At 36.4% G+C, this 19,983-nt stretch overlaps 1 protein-coding gene across 1 annotated transcript in view; it reads right to left on the bottom strand.

The window, feature by feature from the left end:
• The window catches only part of kcp (kielin cysteine rich BMP regulator), a 100,093-nt gene that overhangs the window by 10,229 nt on the left and 69,881 nt on the right, over positions 1 to 19,983 (bottom strand). The window contains exons 28-46 of the mRNA XM_015352251.2: positions 19,000 to 19,170; positions 15,681 to 15,857; positions 14,271 to 14,353; positions 13,934 to 14,024; positions 13,220 to 13,302; positions 12,300 to 12,473; positions 10,764 to 10,943; positions 10,069 to 10,333; positions 9,416 to 9,498; positions 8,390 to 8,557; positions 7,308 to 7,401; positions 6,582 to 6,755; positions 6,002 to 6,084; positions 5,082 to 5,202; positions 3,722 to 3,804; positions 3,389 to 3,488; positions 2,654 to 2,742; positions 1,096 to 1,198; positions 256 to 398 (exon numbers count right to left, since the gene is read on the bottom strand). Coding sequence (XP_015207737.2) covers positions 256 to 398; positions 1,096 to 1,198; positions 2,654 to 2,742; positions 3,389 to 3,488; positions 3,722 to 3,804; positions 5,082 to 5,202; positions 6,002 to 6,084; positions 6,582 to 6,755; positions 7,308 to 7,401; positions 8,390 to 8,557; positions 9,416 to 9,498; positions 10,069 to 10,333; positions 10,764 to 10,943; positions 12,300 to 12,473; positions 13,220 to 13,302; positions 13,934 to 14,024; positions 14,271 to 14,353; positions 15,681 to 15,857; positions 19,000 to 19,170 — 2,465 coding nt within the window. The remainder of the gene's footprint in view (positions 1 to 255; positions 399 to 1,095; positions 1,199 to 2,653; positions 2,743 to 3,388; positions 3,489 to 3,721; positions 3,805 to 5,081; positions 5,203 to 6,001; positions 6,085 to 6,581; positions 6,756 to 7,307; positions 7,402 to 8,389; positions 8,558 to 9,415; positions 9,499 to 10,068; positions 10,334 to 10,763; positions 10,944 to 12,299; positions 12,474 to 13,219; positions 13,303 to 13,933; positions 14,025 to 14,270; positions 14,354 to 15,680; positions 15,858 to 18,999; positions 19,171 to 19,983) is intronic.

A 19,983-nucleotide genomic window follows, 5' to 3' on the forward strand; every position in this document is an offset into this window, starting at 1 on the left:
TGACTTCCATGCAGCACTGCGTTCTCAAATTTTATATGTTTTTACCTACATACTCACAACCTTCTCTCAGAAATTTGTGCTTATTCTTTTAGTTTTAAATTTTAATTACCTCAAGTTTCTGACAGGCAGTATGTTGTAAAAAAAAAAAGTAAAGACGATACAGCAGCACTAGGTAATATACAAGAACAATACACAGCAAATAGGAAATTATTTTTACATAACATGTTGCTTGGTTCTTAACTACAGAATACCTACCGAGGCACAAGACACCTGAGGACAGCGTTCAGTCTGGCAGTGTACCTCCCCGGAGACACAGGTACAGGTGGTGCACTCATCCACCTCCCAGTGCTCATTGGATTGGTACACATTGCCCTGGTACATGCAAGAGATGTTTGGATCTGAAACAAAGAAGAACTACAGTCAGCTGAAACGGGAACACAGGAAATTCCTGTATTGCTTTATAAGCTTTATTCCTCATTTTGCCTATTTAGATTAACTAGTTCGGTATCTGCAACAATGTATACAGTATATTTATAGTTGTAAGCTCATACATTTTTATATTCTGTTGCAAAATAAAGATAACGCTTTCTTATGCATTCATATATTTGTTTTGCATTCATCATTTATGAGTTTGCATTTCTGTACTGTGAGAGGGAAGTGAGTACACACAAAATAAAGATTCTTGTCTGCTGCCCTCAATCATTTGTCCAGTTGCTGGTTGACAACTGGTGAGATGAAAGTTTAAAAAGCAGGAAGAAAAGGCTTTCAAGGTCGGTCTGATCTGCTGTCTGGGGAACAGAAAGTAGATCTTTGGTGTGCAGCCTCTGTGCAGAGGGAGAAGGAGCACCTGACTCTAAAAGCCTTTTCTTCATTCTTTTTATACTTTCACCTAATGTTTTCATATAGATAAAAGATATGACATTTTCAGAAATCATCCCACTAGTGTTGATGCTACAGGCTGGTAATCTAAACCTTTCATTACAGCTATGTGCTGGTAAAGATCATGTTCATTATATTTACTGCTCTGGACTATCTCAGAGCTCTTGTGTCTTGAAAAATAAACTGTGTATTTGCAAAAAAAAAGGACTTAAATACCTTGACATTCATAGCAGCATTGTCCTGGAGACTTTACCTTTACTAAACCATCTTGGCAAATCACTGGTGTGCACTCTTCAATGTTGCACTCAATGTAACCAAGCTGATAAAAATAGTTGTAGGGAGGAGATGTTAATTATTTTCCTTTTTCCACTGTTTCTTATTTGAGATTCAGGAGCTACTGTGTTAGAAACTTATCTCCCATCTGCCAGCTGTAAATGTACTTCACTGCATAATATATGTAATGTAAGCTTCTAGCATTTCTAAGGACTTGCTAGAGATGCTCATATTGCACAAACATACTTAGCAATTATGAATAAAAATATGTTTATCCAAAAGATTTTTGATGAAAAACTCTCTCAAAAAGGATATGCTGTAATTACATGGGCATGTCTTTGTCATGGAAGGGGGTGTGATAATGTGTTTATAAAAAGGAATCCTTTGCCAGATTTGCAAATCAAATGTTTATGCCCATGCTAAGAATAAAGAACAGAAGACATTTAAGATCTTTTACAAAGGAAGCTGAAAATATGCCAGATTTTATAGGGTTAATGATAACACTTGAAATGGTACACCCACACACGCAACCACAAGAATGACATAGTGTGTAAAATATGTTCTTAAAGACATTTTAAAAATGTTATAAAGTTCTGTTTTTCATTTTTGGGGCAGAGCACCTACAGTACAAGAAAAAGCGCTGGTGTGAATCTGTTTTTTTCAAACCATCAGCACAGATTGAGGAACCCAAAAGTGTGAAAACCATTAGGAGACTGTGTTCATAATGTGGTGTGCTACTGTAAGTATACAGCATAAACACAGTATGTACGGTGTATAACTGTGCAGGCTGATTCCAAATGCTTACAGTTTCATGAAAGCAAACTTTGAAGGAAGGAATTAGACAGACCTCATAAGAAGCAGAATGGGAGAAAATAAATATGGCATGTGGAGAATGAATGGCAGCAGTTAATAGAGATTCTGCTTGAAGCACAGAACAGATTTATCCTAAGAATGAATATTACCAAGGCAAAAAAGCAGAATCCCACAACCTTTTCAAAAATAGTTATGCAAAATGCAAGCAAAAAGAAATTACTTAATTAAATTATTAAAACAGAATATGATCCACTTAAAGAAAATGAGTGAGCCGAATATTGCAATAGAATTTAAAACAAACAAATAAAACACTTGTTAAAGTGTTCTTAAAAGTGGAAACTCCGCTGCTTCCTAACCCAGATCAGCTTCAGGAATGTGACTCAAGTTGGTCACTGGATTTTGAAAGTGGCAAAGATGTTTTGAGAAAGTGGAATAATTAGCATGGTGCCAAAGTTCATGTGGCTTTTCTATTGAATTTTATGTAAACAAATTCATACTGTAATTACAGCCCACAACAGTCACTACTTATATACTGTACAACAATTAAAAGCCCCTGCTGAGTTACAGAATGTCCCTTTCATTTGTCAATTAAACAAAAATGTTACACAAATGGGAAAATGAGTCTCTGGAAATATATCAATCATAATCAAAAAAACAAAACATTGAGAAATGATGAGATAAAACTCACATTACAGGTGCATGTGATGCATTCATCTATGCTGTCAGTCCAGCTTTCCCCATTAGAAACACGACGATTTTCAGCTTCAATTATACACTCTGGAAACACAATTCCCACAAGTGTTGTTTGAAATCATAATTGTAAAGATGATGTACAGTATTAATATAAAATATATTATTCTGTGAGACACATGTATATATCTTAATTGGAAAACACATTCTAAAGCTTTACTGAAACAAATCACTGCATGTGGAGATAGATTAGAAGCTCTTAGAACAGTTTTGATTCAATCAATATGTCTTTTTTATTTCAAACAATAAAAAGCTCTTCTTCTTTTATCTTGTAGGACTTAATAAGACAGACATGAGAGGAGAAATGTTTACAGGCAAGAGAGGAGAAATTTAATCTCTGTCATCAAAAACGTGAACAAAAAATGAAAACCAATTGTGCAATGCTAATACCTGTAGATGCCATTGTTTTAGATAAAATTAGGGATATTTTATCAGAGTAATTTATAAGTATCTAATCACAAATTAGACTTTTACGCTTACTATTAGTCTGGCATCTCTCGTTTACAGTCCTGATAAAACTAGAAAATCAGTAACAAACAATAATCAAGCGGTACAAAAATAAAGACATGATGGTACCACAATTAAGCAATTGAAAAGAATGAGATTTCTGTTATGTTACTTTCCATGAATTATAGACTTAAGGTTAAATATTGCAGACATCTAGTCTTCATACCATCACAAATGGGGCAGCAAGAGTCTTCTGGAGTGAACTGCTCTGAGATTGGACAGCTTAGAGGAAGACAGCCTTGGTGGATACAAACCCAGGTCAGATCCTAGAAAAAACACATCCATTGCAGTATTACTGCAGTTCTAGCAGAAAATAATTAGCATTACTTCATATTTTAAGAGTTTTTGCTATTGATAAGACAAAAATCTTATGAAAGACAAGTTCTACTTTGTTAAATTAGTTCTGGAGAAAATGTTTAAGGAGAGGTTTAAGACATGATTGAAGCATACAGTACAGTACATAATGTCTCCTGTTACCATATACAGTACAGTACCGTACCTTACACTGACAGGTATAACATGGATCATCTGTAGCAGGGATCTCATTTCCTACAATATCTATTGTGCAGTTACTGAGAGGTTCTAAAATAAAAGAAAAAGTTAAGTCAGATATTCCAATAACAAGAGTGAGATCATTTACAATATTCAGTACAAGGGTATTAACTGCTATAGTGCAGGATAGTACTATCAAATAGAGAGGTGTAGAGATTACACAATGCTACTGTATATTCTTGTATTATATATGCTACACTAATATTATTAAGGCTTCACAATGTTGCTTGCTAAAAACAAAAATGGAATATAACTTGCAAACAACACTGTACACTGTACAGTGAACTCCATCTCTCTTCCCCTACAGCCTCATTGCAGGCTGATTACAATAACAAAGGAGAGTGTTTAAATCAGTTCTCCAGATGTTGGCCTCATTTCCATCACTGATTGTTCTCTAGAATAAAAGAAAATAAAGGCACCATTCAGCTCTGCAATGTAAGGGTAATTTATCAGGCTCTCTATTGAGCCGCCCTGCATACCCAAATGGTAGCACTTCTCATTCAACTAACAGCCATCATTTCAAATTTTGTACTTTTATTCTGGTAATATAAACATCCGAAGCCATGTGTTTACTAGTTATTACTATGAAGCAACAGAAAAGGCACCACAGATGGACTACGGCTTAGTGTTTAAAAGGTCATTTTAAAGACAACATGACTACAAAATCTGATGAAATAACAATGACGGCCACTTTTGAGCATGTAGTTTTGAGGCAGGTATTTTGTAGTTTTTTTAACAGATTTTTACCCTGTTATCAATTTTTGCAAACATGCATTGAACAGAGGTAGGGTTGTACACTTGCACTGGGCTATAGAACTCTTCCTGTTAACTTTCATAATATTTAAAAAGAAATGTAAGACAAACAAACAGAGAGTTCTGAAAAGGATTTCGATTTGTAATGTCAACTACTGTAAAACTTCACTCCATGAGAAAATTTGACGATAACACCCAAAAGAAACACAACAACAGTTAAAACAGATATTAATAAAACAGATATACAAAATCATAGAAAATATGAACAAGATACAGATAAAAAAATCACGTGTTTTCAGTATAGATTGTAACACACTGTGCAAATTAAAATAGTACACAGCTAGTATCAGATATAACCTTCCCTGGAATCTTATTGCTCAAACTGCACTGAGGTAAGATTTCCTTACTGAGCCACATGGAAGCACACTCTTCTAATTCATTGTGAAAAAGCACCCATTCAATATATAGAACTATATATATAGAATATATAAAATATATAACTAGGAACAAATACAATTACACGGTTCATCAACAATTAAGAAAGAAATACTGACGGGCACAAACAGGACAGCAGAGGTCAGGACCAGGGAACTGGATGAGGTTCTTGGGGCAGTCCACCAGACTGGGGCACTGCTTACGGTAACAGCGCAAATGTTGCTCTCCATCTGGCATCACCTACAATATCGGCACATCAAGTAAAAAACCCTTAACGTTTGAGAACAGAAAGTTATACCAGAAAGACGACAAAGCTTCACAGTCTTGATATTTTAATTTAATTTAACATTGTTTCTCTTTAACCATGGTATAGGAATAATCCAGACTGAAAACGTCATCATGATCACTGTTTGCTGCAGAAGATAATTAACATTTTATTTAACTGTACTGGCACATCTTACAGAAAGCAGGCAGCTCCATTTAGGATATCTGAATTAAACCAAGGCACTAGAAATCACATTCCTGTCTCTTCACAATTCCTGATTTGGCAATATTATTTTCATTTGTCTATGTTACAGGCTAGCCACCATTCTCTAAATGAATTACTGTGCATTATTGTTCTATGTTAAGTTTAGCTGTAACCAAAATATGGTTAGAAAAGACTAAATTTCAGCAAGCCACAAAAATAAAATTAAAATGCAATTACATTTTGCTTCTAATAGTTGAGCTGCACAGAATTTTAAGCCTGAGAGTTTTGTAACTACTCCAATGATACAAAAAGTCAAGAAATTGCATATAAACTCCTTATTACAGATGTAATTTACTTTTATATTAAAGTCACTAAATAGCAATATGGAAATAATATTGCAAACAGCCCTGTGTCCCTTGCAATTACATGGCAACAAAATGATAAACCCTTCTGTACCAAACAGTTATTCAGACATTTGTTAACTGATGTAGCAGCTTTATATATATAATTAGCCAATTGTTTCAATTTAAATATATAATTTACAAAGTTCTTATTATTTTGTCTCCTGACCTCACAAGTACAAATCTCGCAAGGGTCATCAGAAGGATGGAAGCTATCTCCTGGGCCGTACACTCTGTCACCAAACACACAGTCTGAAAAGCAAACACATGATTAACACATCTCCTTACGGTTTCACTGATCTCCAGAATTGCAGCTACAAATAGAACTGTATTGTTTTTTGCCGTTGGAAATGTAGATTTACTAGCCCGAAATCAACCTTTTCCAAACTGGCAACATTGTTTTTCAAAAGGATACTGAATATTGGTGTATTAGCCTGGAATGTGAAATTTCAAATGGAAGTTTTGAAGGAAAAAGGCAAAAGCAAAAATGATGATCTGAAATAACTGTTGCTTTTCTTGCTGAAACTCATTTCAGAAACAGCTGGCAAGACCAGAAGGTCTTATCTTAACCTATTCTTTAGGACATGTGCAGTTTACTCTATTCTGAAACACTACTTTCCCTGCCTTCACAAAAAGCCATAACTGAAAGGAAAGCTTCAAGTCATTCACGCAGTGAACAAATTTACAGCAGGTTCTTAGAATTTCTTATGATTTGCATCAAAAGAAAGCAGATAAGCACATGCACCTACCGGCACACACTGGACAGCACTCCCCAGGAACATGAACCTCATTGACACACGAGGAGACACAGCGGATGTCAGAGCAGGTTGTGACACCATCCACACACATGCAGGACATGCAGGGGGTTGTGGAAGCAAACCAGGTGCTGCCTTCATCATACTCCCTCCCATTGTAGACACACCCTATTTAGAATGTTGGACAAAGACAATACAGTAGACCATAGTCGTGTATGAGTTCTTTGAATACAACAATTACTTCATATTCTGTCATCCTCTCAGATTATTGAAACTGAAAATCCCTTGGAACATCAAAACAAGAAATTCAGATAAATACATGTGATTAAACTGCACTGAAGGGGTTGCATTAGACATGGATCTGACTTTAGCAAATAAAACCGGATAGCTCATTTAATCAGTCTAACAATCAACTCAATATGATATCTAGTGCATGATGAATTCCTATCTTTTCTTTCAGTCTGTCACTCATTTGCAGTCCCAACATTTTTTTTCTACTACAGCTGTTCACTGCTGGCTGAAGATCTGTGAAGCCATTATTTCTCTTTGTGATTCCCAACAATGACAGTGTTGTAAAAAAAAAAAAGGTTCTTAAAAAACTTGAAAATGAAAGTTCCTTCGATGAGGACTCTCGCAATCTTTTCCTTTTAAAATTGAGACAGGTCAATCCCAGCGCTCTGCCTTGTAGCCAGATCAGCATTAGAGCACAGAGCCACCTACCTCTGCAGCCAGGACAACATGCTCCAGGCTCTGTAACTTGGTGCATGCAGTTCAGCCTGGGGCACAAGGTATTGGCACAGTGGACATTTCCTTCCTGAAACGCATAAAGGTATTTTTTGCATAAAGCTTTTCTGTACACCACTCTTTGTGGAACAGTACAGTTATCAAAAATCCAAATTGCTTAGGAATATTTTGGCAAGCTCATTATACTGCTAAACTATTTAAAATGGACTTGATTAAACAAATAATGACAGAAAATTATAACGAGTCCTCCACACACTTAGCAAAATAAAACCTCTTTTTCTTTGCATTGTTATGGTACTGCAATGCAAATAAGAACATATACTGTATCTATAGGTTGTAGAACATATTCAATACCTTGCCTAAATACATGTTATTAAAACATTGTTTTACTCAAAGGATAAAAAAAAATATTGACTAGACAATTTGTAATTAAAGGTAGGGTATGATAGGGTATGAATAGATCTTCATTACTTAGTGTTTGGATTCATTTAAATATTCATTTTGCAAACACTGGAAAGAGTTGCAAGTCAAATATATACAGAAAAATGTTAAATTGTGTACACAAAGCAATTGTTATTCTAGGATGTTATACTTTTAAAAGAAAGGAACAAGTAAAGGTTAATTCCACCCTGAAAAGTAGAATTAAGAAACACAAAGTTTCGGTTGTTGAAATTTCATCAGGTATGAGTCAGTTCTTCTCAGTTCCCCACTGAAGCCTTTCAAAAAACATTCTGCCCATGCCATCCTTTCACATCAAAACTAATACGGTATCCCTTTAACTAGTCATCATCCCATTTTGCCTCATTGACGTTTTAGTCTTTTTTCTTTTCTATAGCCATTGAATGTACTGTAACTGATCTAATAAGGTCCAGTGAGGTTCAGCCATGTAAATTATTTAACATTAGTCAAAGCAAAAAGACGAAAAAAATGAATATATGAAATGTACTTCCAGTGAAGGCATAACTTCTACTGTCATACATTCATGAATGATTAACTAATTTTTGTACTGATTTATGATGCATGTCTTCACAAGAAAAGAAATATTGGTGGGTTCTTACACTGCAGGAGCACTGCCTACAATTGTTCAGGGTGAAGCTTTCTCCATCGCTGTAGGTTACACCTTCAAAATAACAGTCCTGGCACCTGGGACAACACTGTCCCAAAACAGGGGAGGGGTTACTGCACGGCACATCACAAACCACTGCTGAGCACTCCACCTCTCCTCTCTGAAACACACATAAAGCACAGGTCACCCCTGTGAGGCTGTAAAGTTGATGCCTTCTCAACATGCAGCTACAGCTACAGCAGTTTTGTCTTGCTTCTACAGTATCTGATATTGTCATCCAAGCAGTTTCACTCATTACTCTCCTGTTGTTTCAAAGCATACTGAAATGCTTTTCTTTGTATAAACAATAATTGAAAACATTATTCCACAAGTTACTTCATACAAAATAGTGTCTAGATAACCTTCCTTAAAGGAAAAATGAAAATGAACTGTGAAAAATATAACAGTAATTTATATGTATTTACTGTACAGTATATGCAGATATGGAACTGCTGGTAGAAGAGGACACTGACTATACTGTGTTTGTGCTCCATTTAAATCTGGGGAAGATGTTCTCAGTATAGATTGCAATGCCAGATAACCTAGGTGCTGGTGTCTCTCTGCCTCTCTTCTTTGAAACCTGCTGTGTGCAGGGATATTCAGATACAGAACTCATGCTGAACAGCTGCCTTTTCAGAGCAGGATCTCACTTCATTACACCTGCTTTTCACATGTGCAAGCAAGTTAGATCTATCTAATAGAAGAATACTGTGAATATGGGGTGCATATCATTACCGTTCTCACTCATATCTTCCCAAATCATTAGCATACATTGACAGACATTTAGCATATTCAGCACACATATATTGAGATTCTTGTAAATTTTAGATGTGTTTTCACAGCCATGTCTTGATTTTGAATATTTCTAATTGTGGCTGGTGAATGCAGCTTTTTAATTACACACCCCTTATTGTTTCCTTTTGTATGAGAAACTTATGCAAACGAGGCACTTAATGTCCCACGGAAAGATTAGGCTTACAACACATTTGCACTCCTGGCAGTTATCTGCAGTGGAGAGCCAATGACTCCCTTCTTCATATTCTTTCCCGAAATATGAGCACACTGCAAAAAACATGTAAAGGAGACATCAGAAGATGAGATGAGAAGAAAAACCCTACATTGTGAGTCAAAACTACATTGTAATTTAAGTAATATTGTGAAACTAGCCTTACTGGTAAATCTGCAGATACAGTATGTCATGTTATACTCAAAATAACTTACAATATTTTTAGTGATTGCACGGAAATCCCTTTCATTCCCCTTAAGACACTAAGAAAATACATTTTCATACTACTGTACATCATACTATTATATAAAAGGGTGCAGTCATATATTCCCTAAGACCTTGATTTAAGAAAAACGCAAAGCAAATAGAGGTACAGTGAGGCTAAGAACTTCCCAAGGCTTTTTCGCATGCGCTGATGCAATCAAATTTAATTACATACAGAAGCAGTATTTTTATCTTGTCTTAGAAGTGACAGTAACGAATTAAAACAGAAAATTTTAAGTCCTGGCTGTCGTTTGCTTTGACATTTTTAGTGAAACAGAAATGCAACATTTTAATCTTCTACCCTCCTCTCTTTGTGATGAGCTTTCTAAATACAATTTATGAAGCTGCATTTAAATATTTACCTGGACATTCAGGGCAGCACTGCCCAGGTTTAGTGACAGGATTGGGACATGGTATCTGGGGACACACTAAGGGGGTACACACAACATTTCCTTTGAGGCAACTACAACGCTGGCAAGGGTTTGATGGAGATGAGAAAGTCTCTCTGTTGCTGAATGTAATGCCCTCAAAGAAGCAGGCATCACAGGCTGGGCAGCACGCAGTAGAGGGCACTGGGTGAGAGCACTGATGGGGACAAGGCCTTCTTTGACAAGTCACAACCTCATTCTGAAAATGAAACAAAGAAGATGATAAAGTGAGTGCATTCTTCTGTACTTCTGCACCGGCTGCAAAAATGCATTCAGGAACTATTGATGAACTGAGAATTAGCCTGCCTAATATGAGTCATTTTCACTCTTTAAATAAAACAGCACTTGTGTTTCATTTTGGAGCTTGCCTACACACAGTAGGACCAATTCATAAGACGTCGCAAAATGACGCTTTTTGCACATATGGTATAACTGATTCACAACATTTTTCTTGTAGCGAGGACATCATCCAACGAGCAAAAAACAAAGACCTCTTTAAATTAAGAAAAGTTTCATTACAACAGAAAAAAAAAAGAAATCTTAAAGGAGACCTTAAATGTAAGGTTACATTTAAAAGAGGAGCATTAGCATTTCGATCCTGATAATTCCTTCTGCCATTCAGTGCTTACCAGGCATGTACACTTTGAGCAGACGTCAGTAGGCGAGTCAAAGATGGTTCCGCTCTCATACAACTGACCAAGGTAATGGCAGATCCCAGTGCAGACCGGACAGCACTCTCCAGGGGGGGTGACTGGGTTCCGGCAGAAAACTGAAGGACAAGTCACTGGCACACACGTGACTCCCCCATTCTTAAAACACACATTCAAAAACAGCTTTATGTGCAGTGAAATTACTTGCCATTTGATTACTAGCAAATGCTGGGTACCATAAACTGGCAAAACACTTTCTACTTGAAAACTGTTTTCATTTCTTGTCATAAAGAGCACAGTGGTACAGTGGTCATGTTTAAAATAGTATAATTTGACATTGAAATAATATATACATAAATTCAGAGGGCCCTGTAACTGTAGGATATCTTTGGTATTTTATGGTGTTTTCTACTGATGAAACATTGGGCAACTGCCTTAAGGATTTGTGTACTGTATATCAATTATTCAAACAAAAAGTAAGCACAACAAAATCTAGCTTTGATACAGAAGAAAATATATTGTGTATAGTATGTAAACCAATGCAAAAAAAATCATATTTGGTATGGGCAAAAGTATTTGTCAGTAATAAAATCACCATTTGAAATGTTATAATGGAAGCTCATAAACCTAAATGCACTAAAAGCTGACTGATGCAAAGATTTGGGAAAATGTTCACATTGAAGAGAAGCTAACAATGTATTCAAAAATTGCAACATAACAGAAGTTAAAGGAGGACACACTTGTGATGTAGTTTTTTAAATATTAAATTTTGACCTTTATTATGCTTGGTATTCTTATTTTGCAAAGTCTGTTCAGAAGGGTGTAAGTATTTGTCATTATTTTTCCAGGAGTCATTAATGCATGAGTAAGGTTATAATTGCATGTACTGTATGTTACATACAGTATTGTCACTACAGAGCTGGTACCACTGAAGAATGATATCTGTACAATGTAGTTAACTGGGTAAGATTGCAGTCCTGGATTATCTTAAAATTTAATTAATTTACCCCGAGAAAAAAGCTACTTTAAAATCAAGACAACCCTGGGGTGGCGTTTCTTCTGCTTTTCAAATATCATGAATTTCATACCCTTGTTTTTCAGATTCATTTCAAAATTGTATATTTACATAGAAAAGATAAGACATGAAAAACAAATGCGTACAAAAAACAAATGCCAGGAGCAAGGTCTGCTGCCTTATACCATATAGTAATGCTTTTTGTGCGTTAAGCAGTAATTTTGAGAAATGGCTCCACTGAACTTGTTCTATAGTTCATAATTGTGAGACTGCTTGTAAGGAACATAAATCATTGTTTTATCTTATTACTCTCAATACAATTCAACTAAAGCAAAAAAGAAATGCTTTAATGCTTATAGTACAGTATGTATGACTTTAGCTACTTGAAGATCATTACAACAGGCTGTAATGTGACAAAGATCTCTATACTGTTTTTTACTTTTCAGCAACATAACTTAAAACTAAATAACTCTGCACTAATTGTATTAATTGATTCTTACCAGACAGGTACACCGCTGGCACTTGTTTTTGGGATCGATGAATCGCTCTTCATTCTTACAGTCTCTGTCATTAAAATGACAGCCTTCACACAGAGGGCAAGAGCAGACGTCCATGCCAGGGTGAGGGCAGGTGACCTTACTGCACTTCTTTGGGCCACAAGTCACGTCACCTTTCTGAAGGATTGGAGAGGAGAAAGAAAACACACTGTAAGGCTGCAGCAGTTATACTGTAGTTTTACTGTAGTTTCTCAACATAGTTTTCACTCATCAGCTTCAGGTGGTCCTTAACTTTCTCTTTACTGAAACAAATGCATGACTTGCCCCTCCCCAGGCTTGAAGAACAGGTGTCAATTATTGATTAAAAAAGTATCTATTATAATCCATTATGGCAAAAGTATCTAAAAAGTCTCAAGAAAAGAGAATAGCCAGGGGCAGAACATATGCATAGACATCAAACCCACTGCTATTCTTGCAAAGGAATACACACACAGTCTGCTTCATTACTAAAACCAGATATTTAATGAAAGCACAAAGTTATATAAGTAGCCAAATCCCTGCCACATAACTCACCCATCACCCATCTGCTAAGCAGTAATTTATATTGTTGCCTCTTCTGTGACATAAAACTAATGTTGCTATTAAAAACAATTCATGACGCTGAGGCAAGAAGTCACACAAATGAGCTATGGATTTGAGAAGTTTAAAGTCAGGACAGTTTGTCCTGTAAACAGGTAAAGACACATCAGATGTGGCTGTGGCTGTGTAATCCAGTTTACAGTGCACATACTGTAACTGCCTGGAGGAATGTTGTAGGTGGTCCTCTGCCGACCAGGGCTTACAGTGTTGTTGCCCTTCCGCTGTCTGCACATGAAACCACCCTTTAATAAAATGGGTTTTGCAGAAATTCATGAGGAACTTACAAAACATGTGCAGTCCTCACAATCCCCATTGGGTCCTTTGAAGGTTTCTCCATCTGCATATACTGTTCCCAGGAAAACGCAACCTGCAGAAAAGAGGCTCAGGCTCTGTCACATGTTAAAGCACATCTGCTTCCATGTCACCTTGCATGATATATATTTTGACAATACAAAATAAGAGCTTCATACCTTAGTGCTATTTTTTTTTTGCTTTTGCTCATTTAGATTGCATTCTAATTGAATTACTAACACACTTTAGCTGTACCCTATGATTGATTATTCTTGGCAGGTAATTCGTTTAAGATTTTCTAGACTTTCTTTAAAATGTTTTGGAATTAATTACAGAACATTTCATTACATAATATAAACTTGATCCCTGTAATATGCTGTCATGTTAACTCTACAGAAACCAAACCAGTAATTGGAAGAAAACAGCTTTTAAAATCTTTTTCTCTGAATCCAAAAACAGAATACAATTACATAGTGAACAACAAATATACTGAAATCATTACACCATTAATTACAACTGAGGTAGTTTGCAAAATAATCTAGTCATGTTTTAACAAATATTCCACACCTGAAGGAGACTAAACAGCTAAAAAATTGTGTTTATTCTTTCTAGTTTTCAGCATGAAATGAACCTTTAAATCCTTTGCAGCCATTGCACCCCGACACATATTCACATATGTAAATACAGGATCATAGAGCAAATAATACCTTCACAGATGGGGCAGTCACATGGCCCAATTACTGGATGGGAGCAGAATGCAGGGGGACAAAGTCTCTTCATACACTGAACTGATCCTGCCTGAAAGGAAAATATATTTCACAATGAAATTGGACAACATGCTTAATGAGTTTCTGTACATGAGGGTGCTTTAAGTATTGACTACTTCAGGGCTTAAATTAACCCAAAGGTTAAAACTGAATATTTCTGTGAACAGTACTAAGTCATTATTATTAGTTATTTTGCAAGATGATTTAGTCCAGACTTTTCAGTTAACTTCGTCAATTTCATGAAGCACACCAACAATTGTAACAACAGAAGTCTTACCCTGCAGGTACACTGAGAGCAAGGATCAGCAGGATCCTGGAATGTCTGTCCGTTGATGATAGCAACGTTACTGTAGAAACACCCTACCAAGAAAACCCAAGGTCAGCAATCTTGCTTAATTTCTCAACACTAAACAGAAACAAAATTCTTCTTGTGACCATGCAAGTTTCTTCTAAGTATATTTTTAAATGATGAAGGTGAAGGCAACAGGTGACAAAGACTGTTTTATTGCTCATTTAGTTTTTTGCAGCATCTCGATTGGCCTAAGAACAGTTCTGTCACATTTGTGAACATTTTTTGTGTTAGTCATTTTATTTCCAAGCAATTTTCGGATTGCTTGTTGTTGGGGTTTTTTTTACCTCTTAGTTCACAACAATGACTCCAACGAAAGAGTTCCAATTCTTTCTGAGGGTGAAAAGTGAGGAAGGGCAGACAACTCTTGCAACTGTACTACCCATCAAACAATTTTTCTTTTGACATTGCACCACAAGCTCAAAAACACCTTTCAGGACAGTAAAGCCAACTAGAAGAGTGCTTCATCCCTCACTGATACCACTGTTAGACTTAAAACGACAAGGAAATCACCATAAGCGTATTTTAACTAGACAACCCAATAAAGTTGGGGAATGCTGGCCATAAAGTCCTGGGTTGTCCTAGTAATGTCACCTGCATTTTAAGGACTGCATTTTTCAATCACAGCCACACATTATTCAGTCATATAAGACCTTTAAAAAAGGTCTTTTGTTATGTATTCACAAGATACTGTATCTACTGCAATAAAAAAACATTGACACATTTCTAGTATTCTGATTTGCTCAGGGAAAGCACAGAGCTCCAAAGCAGTGACAACCGTATTCAAACAACAAATCTAACCTAAGGGAATTTAAACAGCAATATGCCTAAACAGCACCTTGTGAAATTGCAAACCAATGCACACATCTGTCATTAACCAATCCCTTTAATCTAAACGTTAGGGCAACTGCAGAGACATTGTTACCATTTAAGAACGTAAGAAGGTTTCAAATGAGTGGATGTCACTCCTCGGTCCTTCAGGACCTTTTGGTAGTTAGCAGGTAATAAATCAGAGGATTTCATCTCGTCATTTCTTGAAAGAAGTTAGAGTATCAGTTTCAACAACGTGACCTGTACAACTTTGATCGTAAAACCCCGTGTGTCTACTATTCTCGGCTATAAATGCACTTCCACACAATTTCCCCCAGTTTATTGTGTTGGCTTGCCAGTGCCATTGAGGGTTTTCAATATCTGAATCAAATTTATTTTATTTCCAAGGAAAAACTGTCACAAAGAGTGAAAAATATGTTATAGCATCTATACACAAGTATGGAATCGACAGACCACATTTTAACAATTTATGCTGTGATCTCTTGTGACAGGAATTATTAAGCTTACCTTCACAAACTGGACAGCATTTCCCAGGGAGTGTAATGGGATGGGTGCAGCCTGGGTTATAGCAGGGTTTGGGGCTGCATGTCACAAATCCATTCGTACAGACACAGTGATTGCACTGGTTATAGGAATCTGTGAATTCCTGTCCATTCAGATATGTGTCCCCAATGTAATTACAACCTGTTGGAAGGCATACAAATGGTAGAAATCTGAGAAAATACTGCTCATACATTTGATAATGGTGCTCATCTCCTGGCGCTAGATCCCTTCGTTAACCATACATTAACAGGCCTCATCAAAAAATGCAATCTCCCTACATTACCAGAGTTCCTACAGAGACAAAACGAAATCCACACAAAAGCAGTGATGATTCCGCTTCTTTATTTTTTGCAACCCTGCTGTCTTGTCTTAGATTATATACGTTTTATAACTTCTCTGTCTCCAGCATTAGAAATTCTAATATCCCATCACAAAAAAGTAATATTTGCATTTTTGTAAAAAAAAAATGTTTCATGCTGAACATTCCAACATTTTAAGCATGAAACATACCCAGTTTTCTTTGCATTCACAGCCTGAACAATCTTTGTGACTTTGCTCGTAATGACTTTACTCATGGTCTGGACTTGAGCATGGTTGTGACTCCTAAGCAGTTTTATACGTGAAGCCTTTCTTTGCAATTTATTGAAGCAATACAAAAAACAATTACATAAGGCCACTTTATAAGCTATTTACAGTGAATGTGTCATATAAAAACATTTTCACAGAGGAACATAGCAGGCTGTTGAGCAATTCTAATACAACAAATGTGATTTATTTATGAACTTGCAGTCTGGTGTAGCAGCAAGTCTTATTAAAAATACAGGAATTAAGTTTGCTGCCCCCTTGCCAGTCTCTGTCTCTCATCTCAGTGGTGCTGGATACAGTGAGATACAGTGGTGCTGGATCTATTTGGTTCACATTTAAGGTGTTTTTCTAGCTGATAGAGTGTCCTGATAAGATACAACTCCCAAGGCTGAGACACATAAGCCACCCTAATTAATGGTCATCTCTGGCGCCTTACTGTCTGGGAGATTCCAAGGGAGAGTCTCATCCCAAGTTGTTTACAACCCTAAGGTCAGAGTGCATTGTTACTCATCCTCAGCCAATCAGGAACTGGTAGGGCAGGGTAACCCCACATGGGTCTTGAATGCCCACGAAACTTTCAACCAATGAACGACCATAGTTCCTCCAGTTAAAACAGGCAGGAAAGGACTCCTCCGTGCCCCTCCAGGACATTCTCAGACTCAACTCAGACAACCACGTAACGGCCAGTCTGTCCAAGTACCAGGACTTTACTTTGTTCTGAGAGTCGAGAACGGAGGTCGCCGAGCGTAACCAAGGGATCCACCCAAGGTTAGCCAGCAGCAAGCCTCGTGAATCCACCGCGAACACTCACCAGATCAACAAGTGAACTACGGTCAGAACTGTCAACAGCTGAATCTCAGGATTCAGGACTAACGCTACATCAGGAACGAACCAGTCTTCTTCCTGTCTAAAGAGTGTGACCCGGAAGCTTGGACCCGCAGTCACTTTTCTCAGGTGCATAAACTCTGCTAGTTTCAGCCAACACTAACTAGCTGGTCTTCAGAGAGCATCAGCAGCACATCGCAGCAGAAATCCCTCTCTCCTTCTCTCTCGTCGAACCAGCACTGCCTGGCACCGGGCCAGAGAACGCCGACTGGACACAGCAACAGCCTGCCACTGTTCCTTTGTGTATTCAAGATTGGATGAGTATTCAACATTCTGCATTACAGCTCGAGAATTCAATTGTTACCTCAACGCCAGTTGATATCAATTTAATTCCTATGAGTGATGTACAGTACTTGCTTTTGAGTATCTAGTGTAGAAGTTGTAATCCAAGTTCGTTTACAAAACGGTCTAAATGAATGGTATCCTGAATGTATATTCCTTTTGGTTTGTAACTCTTCGTGATTAAATATATACCTTTTGTATTCTGCTAACCCTCACTGATAAGATCTGTTATGTTTATACACATTTCATGTATTAATAAATGTATTGTCGTGTATTAGTATCCGTGTGTGTGCGTTACTGTTATCCCGCAAGGTTGGTCTTCTAATAGCCATCAAAGAATCATTTTGTGACTTACTGCTACAATTAATAATTGTCGCAGTAAATGCACAAAAACCCTACATTTATTGGTGCTTCGTGAGAGGATGCCTACACTGGTGTTCTTGGTGAATATTGTTTTGAAGGGCAATGCTTTGGAATATCTAAAAAGAAACCCAAGTTGTATACATTCAGCAGATCAAGGAGTACAATAAAAAGCATGAACAAACAATCATCAAGAAACATTTGTTTTCCTGCACTGAAGTTTAGACTCACCACCTAAATTGCAGACATAATATTGGTATAGTTCAGAATGGAATAGATGGCAATTTAACTTATAGAGTAGACAGATAATAAGCTTGGAAGCTGAAGGGTTTTACGGATATCAAACACTGAAATTGTCTGTATTTCAAAGCTTAATGAAGCATTGTGCTGAAGAACTCCAGTTATTATTTGAAAACTAACATCATAAGGATGGGTCCAGACATGTCATGCCTAACTGTATCTGATAACAAATACTGTACATTGAAGGCTTTCATAAAAATATTCACAGCCAAATTTAATTTAGAAGTTAATATTCATCAAGGTTGAATACAATTCATGTGATTTTACACATTTTCAACACATTAAGCTAGGTTTGTTTTATTATTTTAATAGAATTATATATTTTTAAATAATCTAAATTATATTTAAAGAAGTACTAAAAAAACTGTCTTTTGGAGCAAATGAAATTCTTCATCTCTGGAATTGGGCTCAGAATCAATCAGTTATATAACTGATGGTGAACAAAGAAAATGTAACTAAGTATTCAAAAGTAAAAAGTCGCAGGTATAACTCACGCTTCAGCAAAGTATATGCATTCACACATTATCTGTCTGTATATTAACTCTAACATCCATCTGATGCAGTCATTTTCCAAACATCTTGCATTCTTGAATGAAATCTATGTTTTAAAAATAGTAAATATGCCTAATTGCATGCACAGATTGATATGCTGCTATTGTCACATGTTTTCTTAATTAAACATGTATTTTCCTTGGGAGCTATAACAGTCCTGTGTCATTTACAGTACTACAGAGATGCAGATTCATTTTCTTACAAATTATATGTTTCATATTATAATCTCTCATTATTACAATGGTACATACAGTATGTGGTCTTCAATAGTTTTGTCTTCAATTACACTTCTGTAGTATTCTCTGTTCAGGGAACTTACCATCACAGGCTTGACAGCACCGGGTTTGCACTGGAAATGGACACTCCATGACTGGGCAAGGCCTCTTCTCACAGGAAACAGTACCTTCCTGGCAAACACACTTCCCACAGGGATCAGACACATCCGCAAACTGCTCCCCATTAGCAAACTCCTTCCCATTATAGAGACAACCTACCAAAGAAAAGAGACAAGTTTAAACTGAAATCTTCTGCTTGGGCAGTAGAAATAAACACATCCATGTATTGGGTAAATACTCCTAACTTAGAGAATTCCAGCACTCTCTGAATATCATTGTTTTTTTAGATTAGCGCACTGGACACGCTACTATATTTCTATCCAAGGCATATAGGCACCTTTAGGCACATGTTAGGTCAATAAAGGTCAATGGATTTATTAGCAATTTGATATCTATTCCAGGTCTGCATTATAAAATGACCAAAGTTGAAAAATGGATTGGATTTTTTTTTACTTTTTGTATTATTAGTTACTTAACAGACATCCTTATCCAGGGTTACTTACCATACACACTATATACCAATGTTTAATAAATTCAAGACAAATTTCAAATTCAGTAGAAAAAGTAGACAAAATAAAATTATATATTATACATATTAGATACAGGAAAACATTTCATAAACATTAAGTTATACTATTTTTACGCAAAATATGATTTCATTTTAATTCAACAGAAATACAATGATTGCTTGATATTTATGGAATGTTTGCTGGTGTTTAAATAAAATATTATCATTATCTATGTATGTGTATTTATCCTGTAAAGTATAATTACATTTTCTTACTCTCCTTCCCTCGGGTTTCCTCATGTTTTAAAACACCAGATGAAAGCAATACTAAGAATCATCATACATTCTTTTAAATAGTTAACATATTAAATCATGGTATTAGCATCTTTTAAGTCTGGTGAAGCACACTGAAAGCATGGTGAAACCATATGAGGCTGACAACATCTATTCTTTTTTGCAC

The sequence above is a fragment of the Lepisosteus oculatus genome, chromosome 7, assembly GCF_040954835.1.
Source record: "Lepisosteus oculatus isolate fLepOcu1 chromosome 7, fLepOcu1.hap2, whole genome shotgun sequence".
Classification (NCBI taxonomy): domain Eukaryota; kingdom Metazoa; phylum Chordata; class Actinopteri; order Semionotiformes; family Lepisosteidae; genus Lepisosteus; species Lepisosteus oculatus.